A 16960-nucleotide genomic window follows, 5' to 3' on the forward strand; every position below is an offset into this window, starting at 1 on the left:
GAAAAGAATACTAATAAGAATAAGAAAAGAAAGGGTGCTTGTTTCAACTGTGGCAAACCAGGCCATTACAAGAGTGAGTGCCGACTTCTTAAGGATAAGAAGTCGGGTGCACCAACAGACAAAGAAAAGTTTGTCGCCATGATTTCAGAGGCAAATATGCTTGAAGATGGCAATGATTGGTGGATTGACTCTGGTGCGACGATGCATGTCTGTAAAGACAGGAACCTGTTTTCAACTTATGAAACAGTTGAAGATGGAAGCGTGTTATACATGGGAAATTCGTCGACAGCAGAAGTCAAAGGGAAGGGCAAGGTGGAACTTGAGTTCACATCCGGCAAGCGACTCACTCTAACCGGTGTCTACCATGTACCAGAAGTTAGAAAGAACTTAGTGTCTGGAAGCATTCTCAACAAGAATGGCTTCAAACTTGTATTTGAATCTGACAAGTTCATTCTTTCTAAGGGGGGTACTTTTGTTGGGAAGGGATATATGTATGAAGGGATGTTCAAACTTAATATCAATAAAGTGAATGTCTTTGCTTATGTTTTGGATTCTTCTTTATCTTTATGGCATAATCGTTTAGGACATGTAAATACTAGGAAAATGAATGATATGGTTAAGTTAACCTTAATTCCTAAATATGAAAATGACTTAGTAGATAGATGTAAAACATGCATGCAAACCAAGATAATCACTAAGTCATTTCCTAAAGTAGATAGAACTTCTAACTTGTTAGATTTAATTCATAGTGATGTATGTGACATACATAGTGTTCCCACAAAGGGAGGTAAAAAGTACTTTGTTACATTTATTGATGATTATTCTAGGTACTGTTATGTTTATCTACTTAGTCATAAAGATGAGGTTTTAGAAAAATTTAAGATTTATAAAACTGAAGTAGAAAACCAATGTATAACAAGCATTAAATGTCTCAGATCAGATAGAGGTGGTGAATATCACTTTCCTCATTTCTGTGAATCAGTAGGCATAGTCCATGAATCTTCTGCCCCTTATACACCACAACAAAATGGTGTAGCAGAAAGGAAGAATAGGACACTTACTGAAATGATTAATGCTATGCTTGTTAATTCTGGTTTAAATAAAAGTTTTTGGGGTGAAGCCTTACTTACAGCTTGTCACATTTTGAATAGGGTACCAAGTAAGAAATCTGATATAACCCCTTATGAATTGTGGAAGAAAAGGAAACCAAACTTAAGTTACCTTAAAGTTTGGGGTTGTAGATCTATAGTTAAAGTCCCTAAACCTAAGTTAAGAAAATTAGGTGAAAGGGGTATTGAGTGTATCTTTTTGGGATATGCTAGTCACAGTAAGGCCTATAGGTTCTTAGTTATAGAACCTAATGATTTCATAGATGTCAATACCATAATTGAATCTAGAGATGCATTTTTCTATGAAAATAGGTTCACTTCAATTCCTAAAGAAATTGAACCTACAACTTCTGTAGATCATCATTTAGAATCACAAACAGAAGTTGGTGAACCTAGTGTACAACCTAGTAAAATAAGAAGAAGTTCAAGAGATAGAAGGGATAGGAGTTTTGGCCCTGACTTTGTAACCTACCTGGTAGAAGGGACAAGGGAAAAACTCCAAGGTTCTGTCTTGTTAAACTTTAGCATAGAAAGTGACCCTCAAACCTATGGAGAAGCCATAAAGTCACAAGATGCTGCTTTTTGGAAAGAAGCAATTAATGACGAAATAGATTCTATCATGGGTAATAAAACTTGGATTTTGGTTGATCTACCACCTGGGTCTAAACCTATAGGATGTAAATGGATCTTCAAGAAGAAGATCAATGTAGATGGGACCATAGAAAAGTTTAAGGCAAGGTTAGTTGCCAAAGGGTTTACTCAAAAACCCGGTATTGATTACTTTGACACATATGCACCTGTTGCTAGGATTTCTACCATTAGAGTGTTGATTGCCCTTGCTTCCATATACAAACTTCACATTCACCAGATGGATGTTAAAACCGCATTCTTAAATGGTGAACTTGATGAAGAAGTGTATATGGAACAACCTGAGGGATTTATTCTGCCAGGCCAAGAGCATAAAGTATGTAAGCTTATCAAATCTTTGTATGGGCTTAAGCAAGCCCCTAAACAATGGCATGAAAGATTTGATAAAGTCTTAGTGTCAAATGGTTATAAGATACATGAATCAGATAAATGTATATACAGTAAATTTAAGGGCGGCAAAGGTGTTGTTATTTGTTTATATGTTGATGACATGTTAATTTTTGGTACTGATATTGCAAGCATTCAAAGTACTAAATCATATCTTTCTCAAAACTTTGATATGAAAGATATGGGTGAAGCTGATGTGATTTTGGGTATTAGAATCATAAGACAGGACAATGGTCTTATTCTAACACAATCACATTATATTGAGAAAGTTCTTAAAAAGTTTAACCATTTTGAATGTTCACCCATTTCAACACCTTTTGACCCAAATATAAAGTTGTATCTTAATACTGGCAGGACTATCTCTCAACTAGGGTATGCTAGTGTAATTGGTAGTCTTATGTATGCTATGACTTGTACTAGGCCAGACATAGCATATGCTGTAGGTAAACTTAGTAGGTTTACCAGTAATCCTAGTTTTTCTCATTGGAATGCAGTCTATAGAGTTTTAAAATATTTAAAGAAAACTATAGACTATGGTTTATGTTATAGTGGGTATCCAACTGTAATAGAAGGATACTCTGATGCTAGTTGGATAACTGAGCGTATAGACCATTTATCAACCAGTGGGTGGATTTTCACCCTTGGTGGGGGAGCAGTCTCCTGGGCCTCTAAGAAACAGACATGCATAACAACTTCAACTATGGAAGCAGAGTTTATAGCTCTGGCAGCATGCTGTAAAGAGGCGGAATGGCTTCGAAATTTGTTATTGGAAATTCCGTTATGGTCTAAACCAATGCCATCGATTTATGTCCATTGTGATAGTCAGGCCACACTATCAAGGGCATATAATCATGTTTATAATGGTAAGTCCAGACATATAGGACTTAGACATAGTGCTATAAGAGAGTTACTTACTAATGGAGTAGTAACTATTGATTTTGTGAGATCGAGCCAAAACTTGGCCGATCCATTCACTAAAGCTCTTGCAAGAGATCTGGTGTGTAAAACATCATTAGGGATGGGGTTAAAGCCATTAACCAATAGTCACCAATGATGGAACATCAACTCAACACTTGAATAAACATCAAGTCTTGAGTTCAATGAGTCCAAGTACATCATATGGAGTGATTGCAAGCACTATAATCTGTATTATTTGCCATCCCAAGGTAAAGTGCTTGGTACCTGTAATGTTTAAAAGGAGAAGGCTGAGTATTTAAACTCTTAATAGGCTTATAACATAATGTTGGAGTGTCTTAGTTACAGGGGCACTCTTGATAAGCCTACCTATGTGAGTGTGGGAGTGGTGCCGCTTCCTATGAGACCTGGCTAGTCTCTAGAGCACTCATGAAACCAAGATATAGACACAAGGCCAGTTCATGTGTCGGTTTTAGAAATTGCCCAAAGAGGTGAAATCTTGTGTGTGAGACGTATCCGGTTAATCATATAGAATAGCTAGTTCAAAGATACGTCTACTATGCAATTCTGGTTAACTTTGATATGTCCTCACTAAGTGAAGGTTCAAATCGAGAGATACCTTCATCTATGCATAAGATTTCCAAGCCTGATGAGAAAATTTTCTTTGATTTTGAAAATGGTGGGGGATTGTTAGTGATTTTGTATTTTCAAAATCATGTATATTACATGTTTTAGTGTTTTGGAAAATGTTTTATCAAAAGCGTTTGGGAAAAAGAAAATGTTTTCTTGGAAATATTTGCTTTTACAAAAGGATGTAGAAGTGTAGTTGAAAAAGATAGTTCCACATCGGATGAGAGAAAAGAAAGAGTAGGGCTTATAAAGCACTACCTTTTCTAACTCTTGTTGATTGCACATTGGGTTGAACCCATGGTTGGACCCGCGGGACGGTGCAACGCACCGTTCGCACACGCGCACGCGCACGCGCGGCGTGGGCAATGGGCTATAGGACGGGCCCATGACTCCAACGGTCAAAGGGTGTGATCAAATGGGTTGTGTCCCTTCCCCCAACGGTCATGTGCCAAGGGGGTGCGATCCACACCATAGATGGTTGATCTAACGATGACTGGGTTGGAGAGAGGTTTTACTCAAGCCAACAGTCACATCTAGGATCGATCAGGACCGTTCAATATCAATGGGTGCGATCTAACGGTCAGATTTCAAACATTCTGGAAAGGTGCCCTGTAGAGGTGTTTTTCACACTGAAAAGACACCAGATGGTCTATAAAAATGTGCAAACTTCAGTCATTTAAAATAGAAATCGAATTGGCAATTCTGACTGATTTTACACTCTCTTCTACACTCCTACAAAAATCCCCAAGTATTTCTACATACTGTTTTTCTTTTGTTTACTGTTCTAGATACTGTTTTTCTGCAGAAACAGAATCTAGAGATTTCTCTAAGGCTTGAAATTTCGGAAGGGCATTTCGGGTTTGATTCCGCTAGTGCTACGCGTCATCAAACATTAGTAGGGCTTCCCTACTAGGCTTCATTGTATCTTGGAGGCAATTCGCGGATTCCCTTTGCACACTACTAGTGGGAGCGAATCTTGTCTTAAGGAAAGTGATATCACGCCTTGAAGCAACAAGTTTCTGTTTTGTATCATCAACAGTACCCTCAACAAATTTTCCAACAGCTTTTACCTTAAAATTGGATCAGGTTCGAGTTTATTCCTATTCTTTTTTTGGCAAAAACTCAACCCGACCCCGCCCCAAGTTGTCCCCCTAGTTCTGCAGCCTATATTTTTACTAAAAGGAAAAACCGCTCACGCATCGTATAAGAAACCAATATCTTATCTTTCACATCCATTAATTTTTGTTATTTCTGGGTTTAGTAATTGAAGTTTTTTAAACCTAAACAACATAATTCCCCATACCTACTTTTGTTTTACTTTTCCGTGCTTATTATTGGAGAAAATCTTTTTAGGATGAACCTTGGTGGAGATGTAGAACAAAACTATGCTTAAGGCGCGTTAAAAAGTCGCATTCCTTAGGACGATATTTGCCCCCACCAAGGCTCCACGAGTTCACCTCCAAGATACAATGAAGCCCAGTAGGCAAAGCCTTTTTTATGAATGTTGACGCTTTGCACAAGCGGAGCACAATCCCGAATCACCTTTGAATTTTGCAAGTCTCTGAGGGGGGGGATCTCAATTGCTATTTGCAATTTTCGTAACGGCATGGGCTCCCCTTATAAGGTGATTTGACGTAAAAAAGCGTTGAAGTTTAGTTGCACGCTTTTTCACGTCAAATCACCTGTGGGGGGAGCGCATGCGTAATGCAGAGGGGTGAAAATATCATCTCCCTTTTCGCAAGTCTCTGTTTGAAAAAGCATCCTTCATGGCACCTTATCATAAAGGGTTACTTATCTGAACATTAGATCGCACCAGATCACGATTCTACCGCCCAGATTGATCCTAGGGTAACTATTGACTTATGTAAAACCTCCATCCTCCCCTGTACCGCTAGATCGTGACCGATCTCTAATCGTACAATATCGGTTCTTGATTGTTGGCACGCGATTGGACACAATCAGATTGCACTAAACTACCCATTACTCATGATCATATGCTCTATATCGCACCAGATTGAGTAGTAGCCTTTGGGCACATCCGATAAGGTCCCGGATCACATCCGCTCGTGAACAAAACGATGCTTCAAGACGCGTTACAAAGTCGATTTCACCAAACTACAATCACATAATATGCTAAAATTTTACGCATTGAAAGATCAATAACAGACCTTTACATGTTACATCAATATAATATTATCCAGTTTGATCTAAAGCAGGACCGTATTGAATTTCTCTGTTTGTCTGAAAATTTATTTTATCTTCAAATAATTTTGCTACGGAAGATCTCTTGAACATATGTGGGTTCAATCACAACTGCAATTATTCTGTCTACCCAGGCTCTATTTCCTTCAACATCAAATAGGCTAAAACAAAATTTATGCCCGGTTTTCACTTAAAATGGGCATAAAAGAAACAATAAAGAGGAGTGCCACAAAGGGAGAGCAGCTATCATCCACCTTCCTGATTTTCATCCACATAGAAGCATAGGGTGTAATGTTGCAATCTATGTCATGAAGGCAATGTTATTTCACCATTTAGATCAATCTAATTGAGCATTATGGTAATTTCAGTAATTCCCAAACAGAAAAAAATGGACTCAACCTGTGCAGATTCATTCACTTGAACAGGAACAATGGACACATTTGAGAGATAAAAGCAAAAAAGAAACCTCATTAATTAGGAGGGTAAAACAGTGGGTTAGTAAATTCATCAGCAAAAGTTTCATGTCATGCATGATACATGGTGAACGAAGTAATTATTAGTTATGGGAAAGAATGGATGAGAATAATATCTCTTAAACTATATTACATTTTTGGGGGCGTGGTAGTGTGCCTGCACATGATTCACAAAGTGATAGTCATTCAATTCAAGAAGATGAATAGATCAACATGAAAGAAAGGTGGTTGATGCCTATTTTCTTCAATTGCAGGAACATAGCAGTTGACGCCCGTCAGTTACTTTTTACTGTTGCAAAATGAAGGCGTAGCAAAAGGGAATCACTCACCAATTCTGTGGACAGTATCAAAAAATCGCATCCAACTTTGATGAAACCCGTCAATGTATATATCATGACTGCCAGAACACGTTCGGGTCCTTACTATACAATGAACGGTCTTGGATTTCTAGATTAGCGACGTGCCAATCAATGAGTCGTGCCTGGATACATTTACACAGCACGAGACCAGTAGGAAACATCCACCATCCACTTTCATCCCTGCACCACTCAAAATGTGAATTAGAGTATGAACCCAGAAACTATTTAATGGCAAACATCCACTATCCACCTCCATTCCTCTCGTGAAATGTAACACCACACGTGTCATGAGATCTACATTGTTCATCCAGGAGGCCCATATGTTGATGGGCCGCGACACAGCTTTTTCGGCTGAATAATCTTAACATCTGAATGTGGGCCTTTCCTTTTGACTATGGACGAGTCTTTTATTTAATAACCCATTTGCAGCTTTCAAAAGACCTCCACCGATTTTTGGGCCCTGGCCCATCCTTAGGGGCACCTACTGGATGAACGGTCCAGATCTCATGCACATGTATTGTGATCGGTAGAATATAGAAAAGAAAAATACAGAAAAAAATGCTTAGCATATGGTTATTTCTCAGTAGTTCTGATATAACGTGTAAAATTCTAGCAGCTGTGGATGGATGGAAAGAATTTCCTCACATGCTAAAATTCCAGGGCTGAAAGTTTGGGTGTCTTCCACTTGAAGATTGGGTTTTGTAATGGACAAATCCGCATATGAAGGCCACAACCTGTTAAAGGAGGAAAAAAAAACAAAAGATTTATAAATTTTCAGGAAATGGGTCCTGAAAAACAGGAAGATAACAAACATGTACATATCATGCTAAAAAGTCAAAACCACCATCAATCAATGCCTTTTCAAGATTCACGAGGTAATGGAGGCACAAGATAATGAATCACATGACATTAGAGACTTTAGTAAGACTTTAACAAAAACATTTCTGCTTTCCAGCAAGTTTCTATCACTTGTCAGTTGCATACATCCCAATTACTAAACACAAATGATATCTACTTCCATGAAATTGGACTGTCGAAGTACTTAGATAATGTGATGCAAGTAAAGTTCATGACCAAGCTCATAATCCAGCAAATGGGAATCAAGAGAAGAAGAGAGTCCACTGAAATTCAAAAGTAGGCCCGAAGGCATTCAAAACATCATGCCAATGCCAATAGTGAGCCCTATGGGGTTGCATTAGTCACGAAAGTACACAAACTTAATTATGATAATTTACAATGAAAGTCTTTCTCAAATTGTCGGTTCAATACATTCCAATTACTAAAAAGAAATGAATTTTACTTTGAGTGTAGAAGTATTGAGATAGTGTGATGCAAGTAAAAGCTTCATGAACAACTCCCTAAGTCAGAAAAGATAATTCAAGAGAAGGGGTCCACAGATCCAAAAATAGGTTTGGAGATGTCCGAAACATCATGCCAACATCACTAAGCAGCCCTTCAGGACTCAATTCAGTGCAAAGTTGGCAAACTTAGTTATGATGATCTAAAGTGAATTTTCTTTAATTTTTGGTAAAGTTTAAATAGATTTCGGTGCATACTGATAATGTGTGGAGAGAGCAATTTCTCATTCTTGGTTACTGTAAAATAGAGAGTAGGCTTTACTTAGATTGATCTAAGGGCTGAAATTGATCCTATAATAATGGTTAGAATAAAAGTACGATTTTAAAAAGTTTTGGGCGTATATACGAAGGTTTGTACTTCTAGAAACAATTAATGAATAGTGACAAGTATTCCCTTTTGTTGTTTGGGTTTATCGTATTTCGATCATGTTCTGATTTATTTAATTATTGGGTAAAGTTTAAGTAGATTTTGGGCACTGATGAAAATGTGAATAAATTTTTTTGGGGGAGAACAGTTTTTTATTCTTGCCTGCTCCAAAATAAGGAGTAGGCTTTACTTAAATTGATCCAGGGACTGAAATTGATCCTATACTGATGGTTAGGATTAAACTAGGATTAGAGAGTTTTAAGACTGTATAGGGAGTTTTGATATACTTTTCAAACGCTTAATGCTTAATGAATAGTGATATGCATTCCCTTTAGGTGTTTGGTGTTATGTTTTACCGTACTTTGATCATGTTCTGATCAAATCAGTGGTCATTTTCTTCTTTAGCATTGTTCGAGAAGACCTATTGAATTTTTTGTTTGTGTGATTGTTCAATTCTCTAGCATGTTTTAAACTTTTGGTGGATTCATAGTAGCTGACATGCATACATGCATCATAGTGCTATTAGAAAGAGATCCCCATGAGAAAAAGAGGAGGAAACATTCATAAGATGCCGTTTTTTTTAATTTCACTGAATTAACTATTAAGTATAGGCATAGCTGCATAGGAACTCTCTCTTAATGCATGCTTTAAAATAGCATCCAGGATTCGGCAAGTCAATTCACCAAAATAAGATGGCCAATTGCATTATAAACAAATGGTCCATCAATATATTTCAAAATGACATACAACTAGATGGAAAACATGGTGTGGCAACAGAGAACCACGCAATGCAATATCGGGAGAGAAAACTTTTACCATTACTGTTTTACCATTAAAAGCTTGAAAAAAAACACAAAGTGAAAGAAAGAAAAATTGTACATGCAAATGAAACTTGAACCCATACATCAAAAACAGGAAAATAACACACAATTAAAGTTCAAAAGAATTGAAAAGGTGAAATCAAGCAGACCACATCAACCAAGAAAATGTCGGGAAGGCAACTTACAACATTAATCAAGGACGTTAAGCTCCACAAAGCATATACACGTGCGAGACCTGCTGATCGCCTAGGCCCATGGCTGAATAGAGCATTGATTCCAGCAGGGAATGGTGAAAGTATGCCCATAGGAAGAACAAGCAAAACTAAAATAAAGTCCCCCAGTGAAAAAGAATATAACAGGAGCAAGGTAAGCAGCACTAAGCTAAAATCTCCTAACAGCAGTATTGAGATGACTAATCCAACAAGATCCTGCAGTGAAAAACAGTTGGGTTTGTAAGACCACCACCAACAACAAAAATAAAGTAGATCACAAACTAGTAGTTCTATTAAGATTTTGACTCAAAAAGTTATACTGAATAGATTACCTGGTGCCCAACAGGTCTAGTATTATGCACTATAAGCGTGAACGGATAAAATATATCCCTTTTCTCCTCAAGCATGCGCAAGCTACAGGTATCTAAAACTCCACCACATATTCTTTTACGCATCACGGCACTTTCACTTCTCAGTAAATGGACTGATGGATCGTCTCTATGGATGCTATTTGCACTGCAAATTACATATAAAGAAAATTAAGTAAAAACAGGGTTTTGGTTCAGAATCACATTACAATGAAATTTACGAACATTATCACCTGCAAATACATATGCACAATTTGGAAATATAACAAAATTACCTTGATGTTTGCTCAATTCTTGGTTTTCCACCTACATCTTCTAATGTTGTAGGCTCAGATTCTTCTTCAACAGCATACACAACAAGACCAAATTGGCAATAACCAAATCCTGTTGCCTGAAACCAAGCAAGATCAACCCATACCCCATGAATGCTCAAAGTAGGATTTGCATGAGTTTCAAGCCAATTGAGGACCGGCTGAAATGTTAATCGTAGGTGTCCACGACGAACTAACCGCAAATGTGCATTCAATCCAGCCACCAGCCGATACCAAATAGTTGGTGGAACAGACTGCATGAGAAATCAAATAGTTGTACAATAAAATAAAACACTCATGAAAGACTCCACCCAAGAGAAGCGACAACGACATTGAATTGGTTTCGTGCATTAAAAAAATGTAAATGAGAAGTACTGATTGGTCATAAATTACAAACCTGACTCATGAGGCTAGTAAGAACATTATCGCTGTGAAGCATGAAAGGAGCCATGTAGCTTCCATCACCTCCAAAGATTAATGATATGGGAAATCTTTGATGGAGACGGGGAGGAAGATCGGATCTTTTTTCATCTCCACCAAGAAAAAAATCTACATATGCCAGCATTAAATCTGGAGTGGCTGCTACCTGCATATCGGAATGATGACATCAGCTGGATGACTTAGAAGTATTGAGCTTTCTAACAGTAACAACATGACAGTGAGTACCGTCAGGGTTGCTTATTCTAAGCAGAAAGATATCCTAATGATCCATCATTACGATAATGCGTAACGATAAACCCTGGATCTTATGTGTGCCTGTACAATATCAGATTTGCTTGTATGGTAGGGGACCATGAGTCTGGCCCATCGCCACTGGTCCCACTGTGATCAGATGCCCACTGTGATTAGTTAATTATTAATGTTTCTCATCTTTGATCTTGTGGATGGGATGTCCTTCCAATATGGGACTAAGACCATGTAGGGTAATCTAATGGAGAACCACAAGACCATCACTCTGATTGCACACTTGTTTCATATGAGACCCAAGGTTGACTGTCAGAAACTAATCATAGCTCTGATTAACTGAGTTAGTCAGTCTTATCTAAACCACTTTCTAAACATAAATACTAGAATATCAGCACCTTAAAGTACCAAAGTTTTCAATGTGCTGAGTCATGAAAACCCTATCTGTGAATTCCTTGATATGCATAACCAAGTGCCCAATTTCTAGATGTGAAAATACTCCATTGCTGGATGTAGTTCAACTATTGTAACAGCTACGCTGCACCCCAAAAAAAATAACAGTTTCAACTGATTATGGTTCCACTATTTACTGAGTCAACATGCAACACAACAATAATATATATATATATATATATATGAGGAAAGTGAAGCTACACACTCGTGTAGCTGACTTAGCTACACCGCCGGCTTAAAATACATTGGGCCCACATTGTTTGGGTGATCCAAACCATTCATTTGATAGGCCCTCACATTGATAGGGTGTGCCTAAAAAATCAGCTCCATAGGATCATCCTAACCCTTCAAACTGTGGAGGCAAAAATGGACAGATTTGTGAAGGTTTTTACACGTCCATTTTTGCCTCCACAAATCGTAGGGTTGGGATGATCCTATGGAGCTGATTTTTTGGGCACACCCTATCTATGTGAGGGCCCATCAAATGAATAGCTTGCATCACGCAAACAATGTGGGGCCCACTGTATTTTACGCCGGCGGTGTAGCTAAGTTAGCTACACGAGTGTGTAGCTACACTTCTCTCTCTCTCTCTCTCTCTCTCTCTCTCTCTCTATATATATATATATATATATATATATATATATATAGAGAGAGAGAGAGAGAGAGAGAAAACTGTTGGTGCGCTTAAGCTCACCAAACTTATGGTGAACTTAAGCGCCCAATCACATGGGGGGCCATTTTGTTAGGATGATCCAAAGCATTCATTTGAAAGTCCCTTACATAGATGGGGGGTGTACCAAAAATCAACTCCATAGGATCATCCTAACCCCTCCATTTGTGGAGGACAAAAATGGATAGACCCCCTATCTATCATAAGGCCTTGCAAATGAATGCTTTGGATCACCACAGAACATGTGGGACCCATGTGATTGGGGAGCTGCGCTTAAGCTCACCAACAGTTTCCTCATATATATATATATATATATATATATATATATATATATATATATATATATATATATAAGGAAATGGTTTGTGTGCAGCTGCACAGATAAGCTATCTGTGCATGGCTGCACAAACCATAGTGGGGGCCACATTTTTTGGGGGATCCAAAGCATTCATTTGGAAGGCCCTTCCATGGGTAGGGTGTGTACCAAAAATCAGCCCTATAGGATCATCCTAATCCAATCAAAGTTGGAGGGGAAAATGGATAGACACTGTTTCTGCCCATTTTTTCCCTCCACAAATGGCAGGGTTAGGATGATCCTAAAGGGCTGATTTTTGGTACACATCCTATCCATGGAAGGGCCTTCCAAATGAATGCTTTGGATCCCCCCAAAAATGTGGCCCCCCCATGGGTTGTGCAGCCATGCACAGATAGCTTATCTGTGCAGCTGCACACAAACCCCATGGGTTGTGCAGCTGCACACAAACCATTTCCTTATATATATATATATATATATATATATATATATATATATATATATATATGTGTGTGTGTGTGTGTGTGTGTGTGTGTGTTTGCATGTATATATGTATATGTATTTATAGGTTTTGTGTGCATATATGTTTATTACTTTGTATATATGTATGCATGCATGTGAGCGTCGGCATGTGCCATGCAGATGCACACACCCATACTATAAGAATTTCTGACACAACACTAGAATAGATCTTCTATAGAAGAGAACCTTAAGGCCTTCATAGAGAGCACGTGAACGGCAAGAACGTAAGCATGCATGATCATATTCCGATCGTACAAACTCACGAAGCTGTTGTAACTTCTTTCTCCGGCACCATTGCTGCCATGACCAGGCAAGGGGATAAGCAAGAATAGAAAGAATGCTGTGGACAGATCCCTCCCACCATTGATATGCGGCCAAGGCATTAATCTCATCAACAAATCTATTGAATGCGTCCTCATATCTGCCATAAAAAATGAAGTATAAAAGGCAGAGATTGTCAGTTAGAAAGAATATCAAAACAGGATCATTAACAATATCTAGTAGCTAAGCAAAGTGAGAAAAAAACTTACTGCAGAAAAAAACATTTCAGTTTCCAAAACATGAAAGGATTGGAAAAAAAAGAGTAGCAGACTACTGAACAACTCACAGAATCTCAGTTACTTGGTCAGGAGGGGAGTGAGGGAGATGCCAAGGTTCACTAAATGTATTAGGACCCATAAAGTACATTCTATGAACATGACTCTGGGACTCCTCCGCTCTATTAGTTTCCAACACCTGTATGTATGGAGATAATAAATGAATGACCTCCAAAATAACACTAAAACTTGCAAAAGAGGTTCTAAGTGCCTGTGTATAGTGCAATTAAGCTGGAAGGACATTAAAATTGGAGGAAAACCTCATTTAATGACTCCAGAAAAGGGAAGGAGTGATCAATTTGAGACCCATGTTGAGTGGGAGCTGGGCCAGGTAATTCATCAGTCCCAACAAATTTCATTCGTGCGACACTTAGCACGAGAGCTAATAAGACAAGAAGAGCGGAGAGAAGAAGACCAAATAACCATGGCCCACCAAAAGTGTACATCAACTCTTCAAGAGCAGTATAACACCGAGGCATGTGATATCTGTCTGAAATGCATTTGTAAGGACAAGGAGTTTCAGCAACACCACCTGTTAAAAAACGCTGAAATTTTAGGAACAAATATAACATTAATAGTAACAAGAACATTCTGATATCTTTATCAGGGTCGTAGGTGAAGTTCTGAGTGTATGACCAGAACAAAGAAACTTGAAAAGTCCACATGAAAATGAGAAAATGAACAAAATGATTCACTTTTCAAAGAACAGAATGTGACATCAGAATTACAATAAGTTCTGAGCATAAAACAAGTGTTTACAATATTTTATTTTTGAAAACTGAGTGTTTACAATAAAATATATTACAAGCACTAAGCATAAGCTATAGAGATACCTCGGAGATATATGTAGATTGCACGATGCGGAAGCTCTAACGGGGGGCATTGGCGACAAAGGGCTTTATCAGACCCGCTAACATTCTTGAAAGTTCCAGTAGGGCATTCCTGCAGAATACAATCTAGTAAGATGCTATACACAAAGTATTCTCAACTCAACTATTGGGGGTGAAAAATATGTGAGCATGAAGGCAGCAACAAACTTCATATCTACCACAGAAAATCATCCAGGACTTAATTAACCATAATAAAAATAAATATACGAGGAAAGTGTTCCTGCGCCGCAGCGCAGGGAGCTCCCTGCGCTTTAGTCGCTTATAAAGCCTCCCATTCATCACTTTTTGTGGACCCGCAAAGGTGGACCCACTATACGAACCAATGGGCGGCTTTATAAGCCACTAAAGTGCAGGGAAGCTCACTGCGCTGCAGCGCAGGAACACTTCTCTCTCTCTCTCTCTCTTATATATATATATGAGAAAACGGTTTCTACACACGTGTAGATAAGTTATCTACACACTAGCTTAAAATACAGTGGAAGGCATATTGTTTGGGTGATCCAAACCATTCATTTGATTGGCCCTCACATAGATAGGGTGTCGACAAAAAATCAGCTCCATAGGATCATCCCAACCCTACGATTTGTGGAGGTAAAATGGACGTGTATAAACCATCACAAATCTGACCATCTTTTGCCTCCACGGTTCAAAGGGTTAGGATGATCATATGAAGCTGATTTTTTGGGCACACCCTATCTATGTGACAGCCCATCAAATGAATGCTTTGGATCACCCAAACAATGTGGGCCCCCCATTGTATTTTAAGCTAGTGAGTAGATAACTTATCTACACTAGTGTGTAGAAACTGTTCTCTCTCTCTCTCTCTCTCTCTCTCTCTCTCTCTCTCTCTCTCTCTCTCTCTCTCTCTCTCTCTCTCTATATATATATATATATATATATATATATATATATATATATATAGGGAAAACGGTTCATGATGAACAAACTATATAGATTCAAATGGTCGTGACAAACTAGAAAAACAAAGACAGCATAAGTATACATAAAGCAGCAAGTTCATCATGATGATCAGGTGAAAACAGTTGGATAAGTGCTGCATCTCAGATCTCTATCTTTAGATTTTTAGTAGACATTTAATGTTCCAGTACATACAACCCATATCGTTTCTAGATTATAGTTATGAACTAGTAATATACGAAATTTGACAATATATCATTTCTAAACGATGGTGATGAACTAGTAATATACGAAATTTGACAACCATCGTTTGAAATTTCGGCCAAGGTAGATACCGAAAGTAATGAATCTGAAATTTCGCCTAAATTACCGAAATCCAAGATTTCCACTGAAATTTGACAACCATGGTTCAGCCAAGGTCGATACCAAAAGTACATGAATCTGAAATTTCGTCGAAATTACCAAAATCCAAGATAGAAATCGCCGAAATTTCCAAAATTTCCACCGAAATCTTGTAAAATACTGAAATTTTACATGATTTCGGCCGTAACTGACACCGACATTTAAAACCTTGTTGACAACTACCCCACTCTATACAACCAAACAGTTCAAAGCAGTTTAATTTTAAAAAAGCTTGTACTCGGTCAAGGTAGCGGTTGGGCACATTGTTTTGAAGATCTTACAATTTTCGAATGAATCTTATAATTCGAATGTAAACACATACAATTCAAAAGATTCATGCAATTTATTCTATTTAAGTTCTGTACAAAAGAAAATAGGAATTTCTTTCGAAAGAGCCCATTACCCTTTTGCATTAGAAGAGGCCTTCGAAAATCCTCTCATGATAAGGAAGGACGAGGTTTTCAAACATCGAACCAGTCAAGCACAAAGCAGGTGCTTGAGAGCATTACTTACATTGCTGACGGAGATGACTACGATGAGGACAATACCGACAACTTACTAGTTTTTTATAATTAATATTTTCATTTGATGTTTGAGAATTGATATAATTTCATGTCTTTAATAATTTTTAAGAGTATTATCCATAATGCGTGGTGTTTTTTTTTGTTTTTTTTTTTTATGGGTAATGCTTGGGTTTGGATGGGAAATAGATGATTAGTATGTGACAAGTTTGTTTGCAAAGAATTCGTATTATGATATTGAATAGCTAATCATGATAGTTTATATTTAAATTAAAGAATCTGGATGAGAATGAATAACTGACCATTTTATTATTCTTTGATTTGTTTGTATTTTTTTACATTTTAATATATGAGGAAATGGTTTGTGTGCAGCTGCACAGATAAGTTATTTGTGCATGGCTGCACAAACCATAGTGGGGGCCACATTTTTTGGGGGATCCAAAGCATTCATTTGGAGGCCCTTCCATGGATAGGGTGTGTACCAAAAATCAGCCCTATAGGATCATCCTAACCCAATCAAAGTTGAAGGGGAAAATGGACAGACACTGTTTCTGCCCATTTTTTCCCTCAACAAGTGGCAGGGTTAGGATGATCCTAAAGGGCTGATTTTTTGTACACACCCTATCCAAGGGCCTTCCAAATGAATGCTTTGGATCCCCCAAAAAATGTGGCCCCCCCCCATGGTTTGTGCAGCCATGCACAGATAGCTTATCTGTGCAGCTGCACACAAACCATTTCCACTTAATATATATATATATATATATATCTTATGATTTACGATCCGATATGATTCGACACCCATTACGATGTATGATTCGATTCTGATTTTCA

General features: G+C 38.0%; 1 protein-coding gene across 3 annotated transcripts in view; it reads right to left on the reverse strand.

The window, feature by feature from the left end:
- LOC143858794 (uncharacterized) overlaps positions 1-16960 on the reverse strand; it is a 50236-nt gene that overhangs the window by 7949 nt on the left and 25327 nt on the right. For 2 of the 3 annotated variants that reach the window (XM_077369513.1, XM_077369512.1), the window contains exons 13-22: positions 14232-14340; positions 13659-13930; positions 13410-13537; positions 12989-13223; positions 10558-10746; positions 10125-10414; positions 9814-9997; positions 9455-9697; positions 7369-7457; positions 6340-6903 (exon numbers count right to left, since the gene is read on the reverse strand). In XM_077369513.1, coding sequence (XP_077225628.1) covers positions 6756-6903; positions 7369-7457; positions 9455-9697; positions 9814-9997; positions 10125-10414; positions 10558-10746; positions 12989-13223; positions 13410-13537; positions 13659-13930; positions 14232-14340 — 1887 coding nt within the window. In that variant the 3' untranslated portion in view covers positions 6340-6755. Of the gene's footprint in view, positions 1-6339; positions 6904-7368; positions 7458-9454; positions 9698-9813; positions 9998-10124; positions 10415-10557; positions 10747-12988; positions 13224-13409; positions 13538-13658; positions 13931-14231; positions 14341-16960 lie in introns of those variants that run through there. The other variant, XR_013239042.1, reaches the window with a different exon arrangement.

Source organism: Tasmannia lanceolata, unplaced genomic scaffold (assembly GCF_043159265.1).
Source record: "Tasmannia lanceolata isolate RefF3 unplaced genomic scaffold, GAP_Taslan_0.1 ptg000026l, whole genome shotgun sequence".
NCBI lineage: Eukaryota > Viridiplantae > Streptophyta > Magnoliopsida > Canellales > Winteraceae > Tasmannia > Tasmannia lanceolata.